The following is a 21,952-nucleotide window of genomic DNA, read 5'->3' as shown; positions in this document are numbered from 1 at the left end:
GGACGGTACACATGTACCCCTAGTGAGGTACACGTCCAGATTGCGGGTTCTGCTGTCTTGTGAATATGGACTCTACTTTCGTGTGAGTATGGTCTGTGGATTCTACTTTCGTGTGAGTGTGGTCTAGTGGACTCTACTTTCGTGTGAATATGGTCCGTGGACTCTACTTTTGTGTGAGTATGGTCTGTGGACTCTAATTTCGTGTGAATATGGTCTGTGGACTCTACTTTCGTGTGAATATGGTCCATGGACTCTACTTTCGTGTCATGATGTACTTTCCTTTCGTGTGAATGTGGTCTCAACCATCGGGTTGATATAGACTCTGCTTTCGTGTGACTATGGTCTGTAGACTTGACCATCACGTGAACACGAAACTTTTCGATTTCGTGCGAATTTAAACTCTATCTCTGAGTTAGGACCGACTATACTTTAAAAGAGTTACGGCCCTTAACTTTCCAGCGAGTGGGATCCCATCCTCTTTTCGTGTGTCTAGATACACACCGCCTCTGTGCCTTCGTGAGGCGAGGTTCTTGGGTTGTCAGTATGTGACTAGTCTTTGAAAAGGGTCGTGCAAGACCAGCAGATGTTCTGACAAGGCTAATTGTAATTATTCCCCTCCTCCTCCTCCTCATCCTCCTCTTCCTCTACCTCCTCTTCCTCCACCACCTCCTCTTCCTCCTCCTCCTCTTCCTCCTGTTCCTCTTCCTCCTCCTCCTCTTCCTCTTCCTCTTCTTCCTCCTCCTTCTCCTCTTCCTCTTCTTCCTCCTCCTCCTCCTTCTGTTCCTCTTCCTCCTCCTCCTGTTCCTCCTGTTCCTCTTCTTCCTCCTCTTCCTCCTGTTCCTCTTCTTCCTCCTCCTCCTCCTCCTGTTCCTCCTTCTCCTCCTCCTCCTCCTGGCGTTTGACTGCAAGTGAAGACACGGTAATCATCTTCACCATCATTGTTAAGTGCCTTCTCGTATGACAACGAGAGATTTGAATGCACTCTCAGTGGCTAGGGAGATAGAGAGAGAGTATGTGTGTGTGTGTGAGAGAGAGAGAGAGAGAGAGAGAGAGAGAGAGAGAGAGAGAGAGAGAGCTGTGTTTTTGATACCATCTGGATAAAAAGAAAAAAAGTAGAGAGAAAAAGAAAGAAATCACTTTTGGTTCTCTGTGGACTCATTGTGGGTGAGGTTGAATGAGAGTGAATAACTTTACTCATCTCTGGACACCCCCCCCCCCTCACATGTGTGTAAATACTGACACGAGATCTGGTGATGAAAGAGTCGCCTCCCCCCCTTTACCCCCCCCTTAACCCCCCTTCCCTCCCCCCACGTCATATCTTTTCATCGCTATGTCAAGCAGCTGGAAGGGAGGAAGAAAATAATATGACAAATATAAAATATCTTAACGTGTAGTTCAGCCAGGCTTCTTTTCTAAACGTTGCTTCTATTGCTCAAAAGAGACTTGGAGGCTTATAAAAGGGATAAAAAAAAAAAAGAAGAAAATGGTGTTTCCTTTTTTTTATTCTAAAGTACTTCGGTTTACTTCTGGCATACAAAAGGGGGGGTTGGAGGGAGGAATTCAAAGGCCTCTTTTAAGGAAGGTTTTGTGGAAGCCTCTTCCCCTCTTTTGTGCCATCCAGCTTATCTTGTTTTCTGGTTTAGGGTTCCAGTCTTTATTGCTATCCTGGGTCATCTTCTTGTTATGGGGGGGTGGGTGGTGGAGGTGGGTGTGGGGGATGGTGGTTGGTTCATGGTCGTATACGCTGGTAGGGGAAGGGAGGAAGGAAGGAAGGAAGGGAAGGGAGGGTGGGTGAAGGGAAGAAGGAAGGGAAGGAAGGGGGTGTTGTGGGGGAAGGAAGGGAGGGAAGGGGGTATTGTGGGGGAAGGAAGGGAAGGAAGGGGGTATTGTGGGGGAAGAGAGGGGGGGAAGGAAGGGAGGGAAGGGGGTATTGTGGGGGAAGGGAGGGAAGGAAGGGGGGTATTAAATGGACGACCCAGCTGGTGGTTTCTTGTGGGGGAACACTGGAAGATGCTTTTTGAAAGCGGACTGGAAGGTTCCAGAGAGGAGAGCAGTGGAAGGTTGTAGAAAGGAAAGAGCGCTGGAAGGTTCTGGAAGGGAGAGTACTGGAACATCCTAAAGAGAAGAACGCTGGAAGTCTCTGGAAAGGGGAGTATTGGAACGCTTCTAGACATAAGAGCACTGGAAGGTCCAAGAGAGAAGAGCGCTAGAAGGCTCTGGAAAGATGAGTACTGGAACTTTCTCAAGAGAAGAACGCTGGAAGTGTCTGGAAAGATGAGTGCTGGAAGGTTCCAGACAGGCGCCGGCCTTAAGGCTAGTCCAGTACAAGACAGAGAAGAGGGTCATGATGAGTGTGTGAGAGAAAGGGCTTCCCTCCTCTACTGTGTGTGAGGCATGGCATACAGCCGGCTCTCTCTCTCTCTCTCTCTCTCTCTCTCTCTCTCTCTCTCTCTCTCTCTCTCTCTAGTGGCACGTGCTGTACCCAACCCACACACACACACACTCACACCCCCCCCCCCCCTTTGTTGGGAACGGCTGTGAGCGCCTTGCACACACACACACACACACACACACACACACACACACACACACACACACACACACATATATATATATATATATATATATATATATATATATATATATATATATATATATATATATATATATATATTCTTTTCTTTTCTTTCATACTATTCGCCATTTCCCGCAGTTAGCGAGGTAGCGCTAAGAACAGAGGACTGGGCCTTTGAGGGAATATCCTCACCTGGCCCCCTTCTCTGTTCCTTCTTTTGGAGAATATATATATATATATATAAAAAAAAAAAACGAGAGGGGAGGATTTCCAGCCCCCCGCTCCCTTCCCTTTTAGTCGCCTTCTACGACACGCAGGGAATACGTGGGAAGTATTCTCTCCCCTATCCCCAGGGATATATATATATATATATATATATATATATATATATATATATATATATATATATATATATATATATATATATATAATATGCTTTGCTCTATTTCGAGACATTATGACCATGATTCGTTAGTGATTCTAGATTGATTCATTTGACTCGGGGGGGAATCACTACTAACAATCGTGTCCAGTTAACGATGGTTGAGGATAGTTTGATCATTAACGAGTAATTGTACTCGACGCTGCGTCGAAATTATCAAAAGCGTTTAAACATTGTAAATCACCTTTAAATGTAGAATATTTTTTAAATGTAAATCATTTTTAAATGTAAATTCATTTTGAACATATAGAAATTGTTCCAATACTTTCGTTTCTCTTGTTTTTTGTTAACTCATAAATGGCCCGTTTTCTTTTGAAAAAGAGAATAAATATTGTTTCAGGAAATGCATCGTCAACAGAAATATTTTCAGTCGATTTTAAGTTTCACATTTGTGAAATAGTAATGACAGCAAATTCCAGGAAAGTTTATTATATTTTTTTTCCTTTTTTTTTTGCCGATAAAATGAATTTTATGTATGTATGTATGTATGTATGTATGTATGTATGTATGTATGTGTGTATGTATGTATCCATGTTATGGTGTGACGGCACGCACAGATTTCTCTCTCTCTCTCTCTCTCTCTCTCTCTCTCTCTCTCTCTCTCTCTCTCTCTCTCTCTCTCTCTCTCTCTCTCACACGAGGGAAGTAGATAAGTTTTTTTCCCCAGCTTTTTTTCCCCCAATTTTTTTCCCCAGTTCCTCTGTGTAGTACAGTCGTGTTAACGCGTGTGCTGAGCGATTTAGATTATAAGTCATTTGTATTTAAAACTGATTTATTTCATATTTTCGTACCTTCGATATTGGATTGTGCATTTCAAAAGTCAATGTGGATATCTCCTGATCACGTGTGTGTTTTTTTACTGGATTTTTAGCAGTTTTTTTTTATTTTCTTTTGTGCATATACACTTTAGTGTAATCTTGACATGAGATTATCATTTTTGCGTCCGTCTGTGTGTCTGTGTGTTGACACTTTCTTGTCAAAAATGATAACTTCAAAATCCTATCATGATAAGCACAAGGTAATCTTATCCTTGCTTGACTTGAGCAAGTGATTAGATTTTCGGGCGTATGGTTGCATAGATTTGCATATTAATGAGGAAAGACTTGATTCCTTTGCCGTTGGTGTAAGTTGGGTTAGTCAGTAACCCGGGTACCTGCCTTAAGATATATATATATATATATATATATATATATATATATATATATATATATATATATATATATATATATATATATATATTCGCACAACCTTAATGAGATGACATTGATTAGGGCATTCACTTCCCCGTGCCGTCTCAGGTAATGTACTAAAAATATATATATTTGTATTTGGCAGACAAATATCTTGGTATACAAATTCGTTTTTGTTTTTTGTCAATGAAAGAAATTGTTCGATTTTCCTAAAATATCCAACCCTGGCTTGGACATTAGGCAACGCAGTTGCCTCTTGTTTAATTGGATTGCTCAGGTCCCTCGTTTTCTCTATTATTGGGTCTTACTTTTTCTTTCTTTTTTTTTTTTTTGGCCATGAAGATTTCTACAAAGATATTTTTACTCCTTGGGGTAAACTGGCTAATTTCAGACCCGGATGTAATGGTGGTCATGGTATGTGGACAACACAGTCGCTGTCTTCTCCGAAGATGGGCATCGAACCCTGATGGTAAACAAACCAACCAGATTCTACGAAATGGTCTATGTTCTCGTAATGCTAAGTGCAAAGAATTATTGACACTCATCATTACAAATTAGAGAAAAGACATCAATGGAGTTTTCTCATTTATAAAATGGTTTATAGTGTTGGTATAATATTACCCAGTCCTCCCACTGATATGTGTGTGTATGTTTTTCGTACCAAATTGGGACCAGTAATATGTGAGCATGTGTACGTGTATATGTGTGTAAGCATAGTGTTATGTGGCATCATCATCACATGATGAAAGCATCCTGTGCCTTGAGCCAGTGCCAAAGCGTATCATAAACTGAGTCTGGCAAGGGTAATGCAGACCGACATACTGGTGTTCTTTATGTCTGTCGGCAAAAGCTTGTACAGCGGCCCCGCAGTAATCGTGCACTCACTTGCTTGTTTCCTCAGCTCTAACGGCGTGGGGGGAAAAAATATATATAAATGGGTCGTTTTGTTAGAGCTTTTCTTTTTCCTTGACGTTTGTAGTAAACGCGCGTGAGCGCAGGTGTGTAAGTCCCACAGGGAATTCAAGAGAAGGTGGATTCAAGTTTGTCTGAGGTACGGTAATCTACGGGAACGGTACGATGGTATTCGGTATCACCAGCAGCGTACGATACTTTCGCTCTACAGATCAGAGACATCCAGTATATCTTCATGCCATTTGTTGTTGTTGTTGTTGTTGTTGTTGTGTAACTGTTCATTTTACATTTAATTCGTGGTATTTCCTTCGAGTCCTTTCGTGTACTAAGCTTTGGCATGTTGAACGTCAAAGTGACGGGTAAAAATAGACTGTCGCTTCGCACCTCCGGCGAGTGTGACACAGTAGGGACGTGGCCAGTACCCAACACCCTGATGTCCTAGTTTACTTGATTATTAGGTCATCCCACGGCCTGCAAAAAGGGCCTCACCTACTGCAGCCAAGGACAGGTATCTGGGGGTACTCGGTACGAAGCATAAAAAGAACTCCCGTTGATAATAAACATATGAGCTGGGTGTAAGACATACTCGTGTTCATGATAACGCACAAGTTGAGTTGTACGCAAGACTCATTCGTTATAACGCATAGTATCCGGATTTTTAAAGATTGTATCGGAGTTAATGCCAAGACATGTAATACCTGTATTCTGGAGATTTATATTAGTCATTACGTAATCATAAATGTACTCTGTGGAGTAGTCAAGTGTGTTCATGTGTTACATACTGATGGTCGTTTCTGGCTTTGGAGTTATGCACGGCAAGGCTATAATCAATTTTCCTTAGTGATATCAGTCCAGAAATATTTGTTGCTGAGAAGATGTCGTATATTACTCCGACCATGGGTCCTGGCCAGCAATAGCTGCCATTTGTGTATCTTCGCTATATCCATGGGTTCTAGATACTAGTGTAGCAGGTGGGGGACAGTGGCGAGGGAGACAGGTGTTCCTTAAAGACAATAGGCATGTGAGTGGAATAAATAGAGGCTGTGTTTGTGGATGAGGTGGTCATACTGCTGGTGGATGGTTAGAGATGGATTTAGAGTGGGTAGGGAGTGTTGATGATGGTTGGGGAAAGTGGATCGTACCCCTTGAGTGATTAAAAGGTGGATGATCATCTTAGAGCTGTGTGACGAGCATTAAGGTCTGGCAAGGAAGACTGAATATAATGCGGTAGTAAGAAACAGCCTTGTTAAATGTGCAAATTACCGAAACTATGTTGACTGTGCAAGTTATTAAGGTTATGTTTCATGCAAAAGTTGCTGCTGAAATGGAGGGTTCTGAAGCTCTGTTAAACGTGTAAGTTACCGAGGTCCTGTTGAATGCGGAAGTTGTTAGTTCCTGTTGAATTTTCAAACTACTGTGTCCTTTCCTCACGAGTATAAGCGCTCTTATGAACATCCAAAATATTGCGCTAAAAAAGTTTTTGAGAAAATAAAGATTTTTCGTCTTTTAACACCTTGAACGTGATGTTATAACCTATGGATATGATGTATTGGCCTTTGACCTCACCCTTAGAGGTCAGGTCATATAGACTATACCATCACATCCAGACATATGCTCAAGGTTTACACTGTCAAGATAAAGGAGTTAACGATTAACAATATTTTTATGGAACATCACATTAAGATTGATAAACATCTGAAAATTTGTGTAAGCTTGTATAATTAATCATTTTCTACTCCAATACAACCAGCATTTTGAGAGAGAGCAGGACATTCAACCTCATGATGTGGTGTTGGGATAGGAAAATGCAACAAGATGAGTGAAGGTGTGGCGACGGAGCAGACCCTCGGTAACCACAAGCATGACACACTGCACGTGAGTGTGAGCGAGCCTCGCCTCGATGCCCTCCACCTGACGGTGAACGAGCCGCTGAACATATTGAGGAAGAGGGACCTGCCCACCTCCGACTGTCGAGGCAGCAGTCCACTGACTCGCAACAAGAAAGGCACCGTTGGAGGCTCCCTCGCCAGGGCTTTCAGAAAAGTCTTTAGAAGTCGCACGCCCTCACCTAGTACAGATGAGCGGGAGGAAGATGCCACCTCTGAATCAGAGGAAGTTAAGTTTGAAGTGTCGAGTGATTGCGAACTTCAGGATGGGTTGCCCATGTCTACATCCCCGTCTAACCTCGAGGACGGTGTTGAGGGGCCGGAGCTGACTACCTTGTCGAGGCTCAACAATAATAGCATCATAACGATCTCAAGTGAGGACGACAAGTGCCACTCGAGCAAGGACTTCCTGCCAGTCCATAGTTCGGGTTTAGGGAAATCACATACATACTCAGCTCTGTCAGAGGCCTTGCATCATGCCTTTTTGGAAGGCATGGTGTGTAGTGGAGCTGAGGACATTAGTCTGCTCTCCTGCGAAGATCTACATAGTCAGGGAAGCAAGAGTGACAGTGAGACGGGTACAAGTAGATCTTTAGAGTATTCCGTCGATAGTAAAAGCAGCAACTGTATGTTGTCAGAAGTGAGGGACAGCATAAGAAAAAACTTGGAAGGGCCCCTGTACCACCACTCTCTGCTCGTACCAACACTGCCCAGCACTCCTAAGGCTTACTCCGAGCCTTCTGACATAGGCACTGACGATGACAGCAGCTCTCATCACAGTCAAGAAGAAAAGCAGGAGTGTCATTCACTGCAGGAAATTGAACACAAAAGTGTTTTTGGGAATTTCTTCAGTTCCCGTCGGGCCTCCCTGGTTCCCCCTACGGATGATTCGAAATCAGAGATTTCAACACTGCAGTCTAGCCCCAAGCTCAAGCCTAAAGAAGGGTCATTAACACCCAGCCATACCGAACAGGGCAAAGGCCATAAAAAGCTAGGAGACAGGCTGAGCAAAGTTGCAGAGGTAAGCATGTGTTATTTATACTTAGTGCTCAGCTAAAATTAGCATTGCAGAGGTGCAGGTAAGATATATGTCTGTTTGATATTTCCCTTAGGTAATATGTTTTTTAACACCTCTTTGATTCTCCTAGATCCTGTTGGGAATATATTTCTCTCTCGTGGAGATATTACAATTAGTAATTTAAACTTCATCTTACATATTCAATAAAGGATTCTTAACAGAGAATACCTTTTTTTTGAGGCAGTTTATCGAATTTAGGTTGAAGTCAAGAGAGGAGTGTTTTGCACTAATTCCCTTCAGCCTCTTTAAAGCAGTAGGTTCTTTAGTTAGCACATGTTTACAAATGTTTCTCCAGTACTAGCAAAGGGTAAGGAGGCTCATTTCCATGGGGGAATCCTGTCATTTTCCTGGCAGTGACTGTTGTACATTATTTCTTTAATAGTTTGAATAAACCACTGGCAGATTTTTTTCCTAATTGCTTTACCTCCATGACCAGCAAATGTAGCTCTTGCAAATATCTCCACTAAAGATAGATATTCCATCATGTGCTGAGAAAAAGAATATTCACCTTTAAACATTGTGGTCTGAGTGAGTCATTTGTAATGATAATTTACAAATCTAATTAGTTTTATCATTTTCTTGTTCTAACGATTGCCTGAAAAGCCGTACTGTAATGTTAACCTTCTTGTAAACGTTATTGTTTTAGAGAATGATATTGTCAATAGAATGCAGTTTTGTATACAAAGAATAGTGAGTTGATCAAGCCCCTATCTTGTGAGATGCGAACTTTTCTTTGGCTGTAAGTAATATGCAGATCAATATTTTCTTCATGTGTCATCGAACTGTATTACAGCAGGGGGTATTCATTAGCCAGAAATATATTTTCTTGCTTTCCAAGGTAATCTAGCTATAGTTTAGTAAAAGAAACGATCACAAATCCCCAAAGGAAGCATATAATTAGTGCATAATTTTAGAACAGCCACAACAGTATTTCTGATCTCTAACTTGAGTGCATTTTCATTTCAGCCAGCCTGTTTTATGCCGTTCTTGGTCATTCAGAACAGCATAGCTTTCAACAAAGACTATATACTCTCAGCTAAAAACAGCTTACTGATTTTAAGTCTGGTTGTAAAACTACTGGTACTACTGTAAAAGATGATTGATATTACTTAAAGCCCAAAACTGTTTTTATGCATCTCTTTTTCAAAGATGACGAGCACAGAAGTTTCTCTGGAATCACTGTAATATGATAACAAATCATATCATTGTATCATATGGATCAAAAATGTTCTAAATGAAAATGAGATTTTCTTTCAAACATTACAGTAATGAAGGTACTATACAATATCCAAAGAAGTAGCATAGCCATTTATTCATCACCAGGAGCATAAAAGTAATAAGATAAACTCACTGATTATTTTGTTCAGCCTTTTTAAAAGTATTCATCTTCCTCCCCCAGTACCTCCAACGTGGTGGGTCACGATTAGCAGAGCAGCAGAGACGTCTCAAGAGTCAAATCTGGAGTTCTGTTGTGACCATTGTCCTGGTGGAGGGCAAAAACCTCCTTCCAATGGATCCTGATGGTACTTCAGACCCATATGTGAAGTTTAGGTTAGTCAAGCTTGCAGCCATTGTTTCATGATATGAGAGTGACGGTGTAGCCATAGTATTGATAATGTTTATTGTTTGGATGATATACTGATGATATTACTAACAGTTGTTTTCTATGAAATCATAGAATAATTTGCCATTTAAAGCCATTTTTCATTACATTTCAATTGTCTTCGTTGTTCATTATGCATAATTTGAATAGCTGTTGGTAGGTATTAAAAATTCCAACAGTTTGTGCTTTTGATTCTTCTTTCTAAGGACTACTAACTTCCTTGTCACCAGCATCTGGCTCTGCCTTACCTCTCCTTCTTCCTTTCATCAGGAGTGTTCTTAGAATCCCAAACAGCACTTGTCTGCTCACAGTCTCCTGAAGTCACCAGCCACCTCCCTCATATTTGCATTTCTTGTCTGCCACCCTTTTTCCAGTCACTTGATCTTTTAGTTTTATATCTTTAATTTCTCTCTTTTCATGCATTTACCATCGTTTTCCCAGTTTCTGTCTCTCTTCTTAATCTATTTTCTGTCACTCTTTGTGTCCAGTTGTAAGCCTTCCTTTTATCTTTACCCAGTCACCCCTCTCTCTCTGTATATCCATATATATGTATGTATATATACTCCAAAACTACCCTTCCCTTCCATGCATTTTCTTATATTTTTGCTTCCCTTTTTATCAAATTTCTACAAGACTCCACTTCATTCTCAAACACCAGTCCTCCCGTCTTTGTCTTCATGTCATAATCCCATCTCTCTCTCTCTCTCTCTCTCTCTCTCTCTCTCTCTCTCTCTCTCTCTCTCTCTCTCTCTCTCCTCTCTCTCCTCTCTCTCTCTCTCTCTCTCTCTCTCTCTCTCTCTCTCTCTCTCTCTCTCTCTGCAGTAACCAGCCCCTTGGTATTTTGTTAACAATCAGCTCTCCTATATATTGCTTATAACCATACCCCTATTCTCATTTAGTCAAACTTTATTCTTTCCTAAGTTGTTCCTCAAAACCCAATTTTGCCTCATTATCAATTTTTCAGTTCTACGTTTGCATGCATTTTCTAACTCTCAAGCACATAAATCCTTCTCAGCTCATCAACAGCTCTTACTGTTTATCAACATAGATATCTATGTCTTTTTATGTTTCTGCTGTAGTTGGCACCTCAATTTCTGATACATTTCTTCAAGATTTCTCCTTAAATATTTTTTCTTCGCTCGTTTAAAACCACTGTAAAATCCATTTAACAATTTTTTTCACCATTCTTTTAATCTTACCAGACTAGGTAATGAAAAGTACAAGAGTAAGGTTGAACTGCACACACTGACTCCCAAGTGGCTTGAGCAGTTTGATTTTCATCTTTTTGAAGATCAGAGTCAGATATTGGAAATGACCGTATGGGACAAGGATGTTCGCAGTAAAGATGATTTCATGGGCAGGCAAGTAAAAGTTTGTCTTTTACTTATCAACTATTTCATTTGTTTTATATTCTGTACGCATATGAACTTTTAATGTTATCCTTGCTACGGTCTTATTCTGTTTCATATTCAGGGAGATGATTAGCAAACCACAAATTAATGGATTATTCACTCTCCTTTATATGCAATGTAAAGCATGCAGTTGATATTAAAGTTATTTGCAATGGTACGTAATAGTTAACTCAGTGTTTAGTTTATTTTGACCTTGCCTATACCTTAAAACTATTTCCTTCACCAGACTTTAGAAATATGAATCATATATTCAGGAAAAAGGATAACTTGTTTATATTTCCTCTGTAGTATTGGCTTGGTGTATAGCATTTCAGTAAATTTGATACCAATCCATGGTTTTAGGTTTTCAGTAAAATTAACTAGTGATCCCTCTTTTTATATGCAGGTGTAGTATAGACATATCGCAGTATGAACGTGAAAAAACACATTACATATGGGCAGATTTGGAAAAGGGAGCTGGGTCTATATTCATCCTTCTCACCATATCAGGCACTACCTCATCAGAAACCATATCTGATCTTCACAACTACCAAGAGAACCCTAAGGAGCTGCAAAGTATATCAAATAGATATGTAAGTGCAAGGCATAGTGCAGCTAATGTAGTAGATAACATTTTTGCATGTCCTTTCTCTTTGTTTTGATTCTAAACATGACATTTGGTTCTATGACATGGCCGTTAAAGCATCATTATATCCTTGTAGTATATCTCAAATAAACTGGTGTTTTTAAAGCATTGAAAAAGAAGTTGCATTATAGAGTGAAGAAATTGATAAAATTTAGTAAGCAAAAGTGAATATGCATTAGGTAAAAGAAAAAATAAGATTCATGTAGCAGAACAGAGAGAAGAAATAGTCATGGAGGAATATATAGAATTCTGCATGGATAGTGTATCATGGAAGACAGGCTGCATGGGTCACCCTGTTAGACAATAGGAAGCTTGTTGTAGCATCACAATATTCTTGAAACATTTTTAATGTTATTCCATTGCTACATTATCCCAAATAACTTCACAGCAGTAATGTAAATATGATAATTTGGTATGAAAATATTTTCCTTCCAGAAAGTATCAAGAACTCTCCATAATCTTCGAGACATAGGCCATCTGAGAGTGAAGGTATTTAAGGCACAAGGTTTGGTTGCTGCTGACATAGGTGGCAAGAGTGATCCCTTTTGTGTCCTGGAGCTTATCAATGCTAGACTTCAGACACAGACAGAATACAAGACATTGTCACCCAACTGGAACAAGATATTTAGCTTGTAAGATGTTTTCTTATTCAGGAAAGTTGGCTTTATTGTAAGAGTGGACCATACATTTCTTTTATTAAACATTGTGTATTTGTAAAAATCCAAACTGTATTTACTTTAAATCTTGATTACCTGTTGATGTTTTCAGTAATGTCAAAGATATACACAGCATACTTGAGGTAACTGTGTATGATGAAGATAGAGACCACAAGGTGGAGTTTCTAGGGAAGGTTGCTATTCCCTTACTGAAGATAAAGAATGGTGAGAAAAAATGGTATGTATAGAAACAATTATTTGCATTTTTTTATAATCACTATAAAATTCTGATATTTTCTTTTTCATAAATTGTTACATTGCATTGGGGTAGCTGAATGTTTAAGAGTTGAAGCTAGTTGTTGATGTTTAAAACTGAATATAGCTGTTTTCAGTAAATAGGGAATATTGGGTAAGAAAAAGTAAAGTTAATGAAATGCAGTGCAATATTTGTATAATTTCTGAAAGTGCATAAGTTGTTTTGAATACCTAAAAGAGGCGAGCAAAATTAAAATTACCAGTACTGTAATGTGAAAAACAGGTAGCAGTTGAAAAAAGAAAATGTTGATGGGTATAGACGCATTTCATTCATCATTATGGTAGTGTACTGTATCAGAGAAATTTGTGATGTGATTTTACTTTAGCTAGATTGTTAAAAGTGAGTTGTAATTATGTTTGTGATTTGTATATAATCTGCCATCATAGGTAACTGATCACAGCTCATTTAAGGTTTATCACAAAATATAAGAACAAGAATTGGAGATTCAATTTCATACAGGTTTTTAATTTCCCCTGTGTCTTTTCTCAGGTATGCTCTAAAGGACAAGAAACTGAGGGCAAGAGCCAAAGGAAATAATCCAGAGATTCTCCTAGAATGTTCAGTGGAGTGGAATCCAGTGAGAATATATTGTATTCACCGTATGTTATTTCTTGAAGCATATGAGACAAGTGAATAATTATGCCATAGGAAACCCTGTATTCTTTTCCTTTATGTAATGAGCAGTAGTTTGATTGTCACTTTGTAACTGCATTGTCTTCATACACAGATGCGTGCAGCTGTAAGAACATTCACACCAAAGGAGGAAAAATACATGCAAATGGAGCAGAAGTTTAAACGTCAAGTGTTCATCACGAATGTGAATCGCCTTAAGGCTTGTATCATGGATGTTTATGAAATGGGAATGTTTGTTAAGTGAGTACATTATACTGTGTAAATGTAGATGTCATCACCTTCCCAATACAGGGAGGGAGTTTTACTTGTGTAGGGCCCTATGTTGTGACTTCTCATTTTTTTCATACATTTGCTTCAATTTTCAATGTTCTCTACATTAACCATCACATTACTTAGCTTGTGCCAGTCATACATAACTCTATCACCATGAATGTATTGTCCTATATCTTTTCTGAGTTTTTCCTCCTCAGATTCCTGTTATGCTATCTATTAAATCATATCCTCCCAGTTTCAGGGAGCTGTCTCGTATCAGTATTTTCAGATCCACTGAGAAACATAACTGGCAGCTTCATAAGCTGTTTGTTGTGTGAAAATGGGGTCTAATCCCCAAATATTTTGGTGTAGTTATTTTTTTTTTCCTGAACTGAGAGTGCCATGTCGAAATAACAAGAAGTTCCCTATTCCCTTGGTTGAGTTTAAGGTAAAGAAATGGGTAATTTACCATATTTTATATCCTTGATATAATATAGGGAAGTTTTTTAAGGAAGAAGTATTTAAGCAGGTTAGTCCTCCCCCACTAACTAATCTTTTTTATTTGTATCTGTATATTTGGCCTAAACTAACTCTGCTCATTATCCAAATACAGTAAAAAATGGTTTTCATTTGGGCAGCCACTTTTCTGAAGAGCAGGGCAAGCTAACATCATAGAGCTAATCATATGCCTCAGTTGGTTCTTGGACATCATATAACAAAGGCCTAGTACTGCTGCAGTATGTTAAGTAGGAGTAACGCTGGCTAGTGACAGGGCAATAACTTAACATTGTTAACAATGATGCTTCTTTGATGACTTCTGAGTGATTATTAGAGCAGGATGAAGAGTAGAAGTAGAGTTGTACTGTGTAGATCTCACTTATATATTATTGTATATAAATAAATTTACTATATTATATGATCTAGTTAGGTTTGTACAAGGATCTGATAACCCATTATAAGTTGACCTTCCCCCCTGCTCACCTGAAAAAATATATTTCTACGTCAGATCCATTTTTTGAGTTGCCCTGTACTTTATAACTATATTTTGGTAATTTTAGGATGAACAGCTATTAATGTCATTTATATGGTGAAACATCTTATGCGTGTTTTTTTGTAATGAGAACGATAAGTCAGAATCTCTCCACATCTCAAGAATGTCATTTTTCTGCAGATCTACAAAGTTCTAAATACTTTTCCAGTCCTTAGACATTAGGTTAATATTTATCAATCATTTTAATAGAGTTCTATGAAAATATTAAAGTTAAACTGCGAGGATATCTCTCCAATTTCACCTGAGAACATTCATACCTATGTAACTTCGGGAGAGACATATGGCTCAGAAGACCATTACCTTACAGGCAGTGCTTCTTTTCATTCTGCAAGTGTTGTATAGAGGTTTTTCTGAAGTTTTAGTCACTTCCATAATTAAACATTAGGGTTTACTTGCAAAGTGTCAAACTGTGTATTTCACCTGTATTTGATTAGTTCCTGTGATTTTTCTCACTGATCATGTTATTACAGGTCTTGCTTTGAGTGGGAACATCCTGTCCGAAGCACTATAGCCTTCATTGTTTTCATGGTGGGAACTTACTGCTTTGAACCCTACATGATTCCCATCATCCTGCTGATCTTGTTTCTTAGAAATTATATTGTGAGTGTAGAAGAATGTTACATCACCTGTTATGCAATAGTTTCAGAACTGTAAAAACTGTTTAACTCTAACCTGTCATTGATAAATTTCAGGCATATTCAGAATGAGTGGCTATAAGCTCTGGATAAAGTCCTCTCCATGTAACATTGATATCTTTCTTGTGCAAGTTATAATATAATGATGATATTACATCACTGCCTTGATTAGAGGGATTTTTCATCCTCAGGTACTTTCAATAGTTGGAACTATGATGCACCGAGAAGAAGAAAATGATTTATCGGCTGAAGAAGATGAAGCTGATGATGATGATAAAGATAAGGTATGAATTATGTATAAGTTCTTCATGCATTTAATTTAGACATAGTAATTCAGATAGATTGGTGGATTGATTCCTGTTATCATTTTTCATTTCAAATTAAAGTTTTATTTACCTTCTTCATAAGAAAATAAAAAGATAGTAATCTTAAACCTCGCTAGGCTGAGCTGTTGCAGTAGATGTTCATCTGTTTTTGTCAGCTTTATACATTTTTCAGAAACCATCTTGTAGAGCTATGTGAAATTGTTATGCACATGTCCTATTTGTTATATTTTTCTGTCTTTAAGGGTTTGTCCCACAAGGCATGACATATGTTCCTTGGAATTTGCAGATCAGGCATATTCTAACTTTCATAATTCAGTGTAGAAACCTATGCTCCCCTCATCTTTTTTTGAAAGACATCTTGGTCTTTAAACTTGCTTACTTGGTGATCAGATCCACCAACTGCCAGTCAGCAACTACCACGAGGCTGATGCCACAAACTCACTGCTCCTGGCCTCTAGGAGCTCACAATTAATTCCCTTCAATTGCTTTAGTGTCAGAAGTTTGTCTACTGCTGCAGTCATGTTGGTTGTCATGGACTTATCATTTTTCTTTGTATCTTTCTTGTGACAGTCTTATACTGTATTGTATCATATAACCTTAGGGTATGCTCTCATAGCTTGTAGGACAAATTGCAAACTAGATACTTTTGGGTTTTATGGGTTGTAAAACATTTTCTCTCCAAGGCAGTGTCCTGCAAGCAGTTTTTCAGGTCCTCTTACCCTTGCTCACTGGGTGGAGCCAGTTGCTAAGAAAGTAGTTTCAAAGACTTGCAGGTCATTCAGAATGGGTAAATGAAGCAGAGGCTTCTGCACTAGACTGTGAGGGGCTAGAATGATCTTGACCCATATACAGTATTCCAAAGAATAAATCTCATGGATCATAGGACATAGCCTCAAAAAGGAAAGGTTTTTCAACTTTTAAGCCTACATTTAAGCATCATTTTATTGTCTTCTTTTCTCAACTGTCTGCTTTATTTGTTATTATCATGTTTTGTCAATGGTTGCTGGGTATTTATTCATGTAGCTCTGATTCCTTTGTAGTTTATAACATTTACATAGTGCCTAGGTGTTCTGTATATTTTAAGGATGTATATGAGTTGGTATGGTAAAATATAGTATGTTGTGTAATTATTAGTCTTTGAACATTTTTATTTTCATTGTGGACGGGTTTAGTGTGGTGCCTGTTTTACACCATTATCCTGTAGTATACCATTCAGTTATTTTTTCTTTTAGAAGTGTATTATACCAATATACTGTTATAGCTATCAGAAACCTTGCTACCCAGAATCTTGATTATCCAGAATATCACTGTGACTAAAGTACATATGATCCTTGGGTTTATGTATCCTCTCATAACATTGCAGTCATTTAGATATGATGAATCAATACAAATATAAAATCCATTTTATTGGGCAGAATCAGATCTGCCATTTGTTTCCTATGAGGATTACTCATGCAAAATTAACTGCACACAGTACATTATCCGTTCAGGTTAGACGATTTTTCCAAGAAGCATCTCATTCCAAATTTCATGTTTTCATGTGTACATTTGGTTAGAAATAGAGAATTATTAAAGGGATTTTGATTTATTTCAGTGGGATTAATGGAGTAAACAAGTTGTTTAAATCAGAGTGAATGTATGTATGAGGGGTCTCGAGGGAGAAATCAACAGAAATTTACCAATCATGGTGTTTGGAGAAGCTTCTGCATAAACAACATATTTGTGTAGCTAAAGAAAACTGTACAGAACATGAATATTTGAAATTCATAGATTTTGAAAGTGTGCGGTTAACCACAGAATGATTGTAACCACCAGTTATTGGAGATTGTAACAGTCAGTTAAAAGTATTGAAATGTCAGCAACGTAATAAGACCAGCAATTTAATTTAGGTTTTTAAGGATTTCTGGGGTAATACCATTTGCCCAGTTATGATTTGATATGAAAGTATACTATTTTCATTTGATAATGGCTGTATGGATCATAACTGTTAATCATCAGCTAATTCAGACAAAATCAGTTTGCTCAATGTTACTGCATTTGATATACAGATATTTCTCTGGCTTTATTAAAGATTGGAAAAATGTTTTTGTTTATGCTTTTTATAATTGGGTGATAAAGATTCTGTGTAGCTAGGCCACACATAATTATGGCTCTGTATTGATCCATTCCATTGCATGATGACTACTTTCCCTTTTTCATATATGCTGGACTGTAATTCCAGATTGGGAACGCAGAGGTAAGGAAAAAACAGAATCAAATGGAAATTTCTGATGGAATTAGTGCATCCCCTACTAATCTCAAAGAAAAGGTGAGGTGTTTAAGCCTCCTTTTAAAGATGCTCTCGGGGCTTCGGATTCTGCTTTGCTATTTGGTGATTGTTGCTTGTGAATAAGGAGCCTTGTGTGAGTTTTGTAGTTAAGGAACTAAGATTACCATAAAAGTACATCCAGCACTAACATCACACAAGTTATTGTTTATAATAGAATTAACAGTAACTTCTCTCAGTGAATAATCATTATTGTTTAATCATAAATGCAAAAGCGACCTTTCCTTATATCTCATCTGTTGACTATTTTACCACAAAAATGACATTTTGGCATGCAACTCTTTGGCGTGTGGTACACCGTAGTCACAAGTTTTAACGTAGATCATGCCTTCCTTTACACTGGTAATTATTGCAAGTACAGTACTTATGTTATTTACAGTAGCTTCTTTACACTTCTTTTTAATCTTCTCCTATCACATGATTTATGGTTGCCTCTTTATATGTAAGAGTTGAAAAGACACCAAACCTTGATTAAATTTTAATCATTCCACAGCAATTAACATTCTTTATTCATTTGAAATTCTTGCACATTCTGCCAAATTGTGCTTTACAATCTCTTTCAACTTATTTTTGTGTTATCTTATTATCATTCTGTATCATTCCATTATATAAGCATTTCTTCTCAGTGAAAGAAAAGTAAGGATCAGTATTAGCATATGAATTAAATTGTAAGTATTGTGACAGATTTTTTTTCTTGTGTAATATGTAAAAGAAAAAGTGAGGAGGAACATGTGAGAAAGCAAAATACTGATTGCATGAAGGAAAACTTAATAATGGTAAAGAAGGCGGGTTGAGCAAGAGAACAAGGGAATAGATGAGAAGGAAAGAGAAAGGATGAATAGGAAAGAGAGTTAGCAGATAAGTTAGAGTCTGTGGTGGATCTTTTCAAGTGTGGATTGGTGTTGTAGATTTTAAAGAGTTTGTTTCACTCCCCTGCCACCAAGCGAGAGGGTTTAGGCAATAACAGCATTGGCCCTTTCCCTTTTGTTGCTCTGTGCTTATATTAAGGACACATGTAAATATTCTGAGGCTGTAAGCATTTGATTCTCCTCTTATATGAACAGGTAGATCATTAATCTTAACTCCCAGAAGATATTTAGGGTGTGTCAGATGTAGTTAGTGCCCATGATGTTGATACAAAGAGTTTTTATTTATGACACAAAGCCAAAAGATTTTATTTTTCCCTTTAAAGCTAAAGTTATGATTTAACAAAAGCATACGAGATGTTTAGCATTATATGAATTGAGTTAGATGTTTATTAAGATAAAGTAACATTTGTATTGAAGTACACTCTTTGGAATATTATTGATACCCTTAATTCATTGGTATGGTACATATGAGGTAATTTACCCTTAAAGCCTGTGAAGTAATGTACTATTAACATTTAGGTGAAAGTGAGGTAAGAGTGGAGGAAGGTGATGTGTTCAAGATGTATATCACTAGGATCAGTAACCATTCACAAGAAAATCCTTCATAGGCTAGAAATGATTATTTAGAACTTTGTGAAATTTGATGCAATCAGATGAGATAGGCCAAGGATTCAAACAAATCACCTGTATCACCTGAAAGTCAAGATTATTACACAATGTTAAGATGAAATAGGATCTCCATTAGCAGACAACTCGAGTGTTGCAGTTTTCCCTTCGTACGTGTGGAGATATGATTGACACATCTCAGATACATGAACATATTCAACCACAGTTTCTTCTGAAAAATAACAGCATTGTGTAGGCAAAACCATCCAGATATATGCAGATAGAGAATGAATGGGATACATTACTATAAATGAAAACAAGGCAAGTGCAGACGGTTTAACACTTAGGGTAGCAGTAAAGTATAGATGAAATCTGATTCATGAATGGGAGGTATGAAGAGCTTATATATCAATGTGTCACCATTATAGATAGAATGGCAGTAAGATTATTTTGTTTTGAAACTTTGAAATTTAAAGCAGGCTCAGAAACATTATGCACCATGACAGTATATACTGGTATCTGTTTTTTGCTGGATTTTACTTAAATGCATTTTTTGATCACTTAACAAATTGTAAATATAAAAGAGTTAGACTGAATATCTTTTCGTAGTGAATGAAAAAGAGTCTACTAAACATTTTCTCTGTTGATTTCAGTTACTGACAGTCTGTACTGTTTTAGGGCATTTATTGTCCTGAGTAGAACTTTTTAGTTGCACGAGTTTGATATCACATCTTTAGAAAATAATGAGCTTTAGATAATCTTAAGTGATGTTCATTTTCATTGAAAGAGCACCTAATGATTTGAAATCACTCAAGTTATATACTTTATAATCTGTTAATACTCCTCTTTTGAGGCTTTTGATGGATTAAAGACTCACATTGTTCATAAGATAGATTGATATATGATATAAGCATTTCTTGCAGAGGTTATCTAGAGTTACAACCCTTGAACGAAGTTATTATTATAGGATATAATTTGTATTTTCAGGAAGAAAAAAAGACCTTAAAGGAGAGGTTGCAAGTTATACAAGAAGTTACAGCGACTGTTCAGAATGCAATAGGTTTTATAGCATCCATCTGTGAAAGCTGTAAAAAGTAAGCCTATCTTATGTGTAAATAAGTCAGTATTGTAATGAGAACTCCTTATAGGAACTCCACACATTGATCCCTTTGCAGTTTTAATGAATATATATTTCTTCTTTGAGATAGGGTATCCATGTGTCTGTACACATAAACGTGTACAATTTCAGGGCAGTATGAACTGGAATAATATGAAATGATATTTTGCAGCATATTTTAAATATTTTTTTTTTTTTTTTTTTTTATACTTTGTCGCTGTCTCCCGCGTTTGCGAGGTAGCGCAAGGAAACAGACGAAAGAAATGGCCCCCCCCCCCCATACACATGTACATACACACGTCCACACACGCAAATATACATACCTACACAGCTTTCCATGGTTTACCCCAGACGCCTCACATGCCCTGCTTCAATCCACTGACAGCACGTCAACCCCTGTATACCACATGACTCCAATTCACTCTATTTCTTGCCCTCCTTTCACCCTCCTGCATGTTCAGGCCCCGATCACACAAAATCTTTTTCACTCCATCTTTCCACCTCCAATTTGGTCTCCCTCTTCTCCTCGTTCCCTCCACCTCCGACACATATATCCTCTTGGTCAATCTCTCCTCACTCATTCTCTCCATGTGCCCAAACCATTTCAAAACACCCTCTTCTGCTCTCTCAACCACGCTCTTTTTATTTCCACACATCTCTCTTACCCTTACGTTACTTACTCGATCAAACCACCTCACACCACACATTGTCCTCAAACATCTCATTTCCAGCACATCCATCCTCCTGCGCACATCTCTATCCATAGCCCACGCCTCGCAACCATACAACATTGTTGGAACCACTATTCCCTCAAACATACCCATTTTTGCTTTCCGAGATAATGTTCTCGACTTCCACACATTTTTCAAGGCTCCCAAAATTTTCGCCCCCTCCCCCACCCTATGATCCACTTCCGCTTCCATGGTTCCATCCGCTGACAGATCCACTCCCAGATATCTAAAACACTTCACTTCCTCCAGTTTTTCTCCATTCAAACTCACCTCCCAATTGACTTGACCCTCACCCCTACTGTACCTAATAACCATGCTCTTATTCACATTTACTCTCAACTTTCTTCTTCCACACACTTTACCAAACTCAGTCACCAGCTTCTGCAGTTTCTCACATGAATCAGCCACCAGCGCTGTATCATCAGCAAACAACAACTGACTCACTTCCCAAGCTCTCTCATCCCCAACAGACTTCATACTTGCCCCTCTTTCCAGGACTCTTGCATTTACCTCCCTTACAACCCCATCCATAAACAAATTAAACAACCATGGAGACATCACACACCCCTGCCGCAAACCTACATTCACTGAGAACCAATCACTTTCCTCTCTTCCTACACGTACACATGCCTTACATCCTCGATAAAAACTTTTCACTGCTTCTAACAACTTGCCTCCCACACCATATATTCTTAATACCTTCCACAGAGC

At 38.2% G+C, this 21,952-nt stretch overlaps 1 protein-coding gene across 8 annotated transcripts in view; it reads left to right on the top strand.

Moving 5' to 3' along the window:
- Mctp (multiple C2 domain and transmembrane region protein) overlaps positions 1-21,952 on the top strand; it is a 400,360-nt gene that overhangs the window by 369,626 nt on the left and 8,782 nt on the right. For 4 of the 8 annotated variants that reach the window (XM_071689524.1, XM_071689526.1, XM_071689522.1 and 1 more), the window contains 11 exons: positions 9,483-9,634; positions 10,889-11,047; positions 11,484-11,670; positions 12,159-12,355; positions 12,492-12,617; positions 13,185-13,272; positions 13,423-13,568; positions 15,102-15,231; positions 15,458-15,550; positions 17,814-17,900; positions 20,381-20,487. In XM_071689524.1, coding sequence (XP_071545625.1) covers positions 9,483-9,634; positions 10,889-11,047; positions 11,484-11,670; positions 12,159-12,355; positions 12,492-12,617; positions 13,185-13,272; positions 13,423-13,568; positions 15,102-15,231; positions 15,458-15,550; positions 17,814-17,900; positions 20,381-20,487 — 1,472 coding nt within the window. Of the gene's footprint in view, positions 1-6,843; positions 8,027-9,482; positions 9,635-10,888; positions 11,048-11,483; positions 11,671-12,158; positions 12,356-12,491; positions 12,618-13,184; positions 13,273-13,422; positions 13,569-15,101; positions 15,232-15,457; positions 15,551-17,813; positions 17,901-20,380; positions 20,488-21,952 lie in introns of those variants that run through there. The other 4 variants (XM_071689530.1, XM_071689525.1, XM_071689527.1 and 1 more) reach the window with 3 other exon arrangements.

Source organism: Panulirus ornatus, chromosome 47, assembly GCF_036320965.1.
Source record: "Panulirus ornatus isolate Po-2019 chromosome 47, ASM3632096v1, whole genome shotgun sequence".
In the NCBI taxonomy this organism is placed as follows: domain Eukaryota; kingdom Metazoa; phylum Arthropoda; class Malacostraca; order Decapoda; family Palinuridae; genus Panulirus; species Panulirus ornatus.
This window is presented reverse-complemented; position numbering and strand designations above follow the sequence as displayed.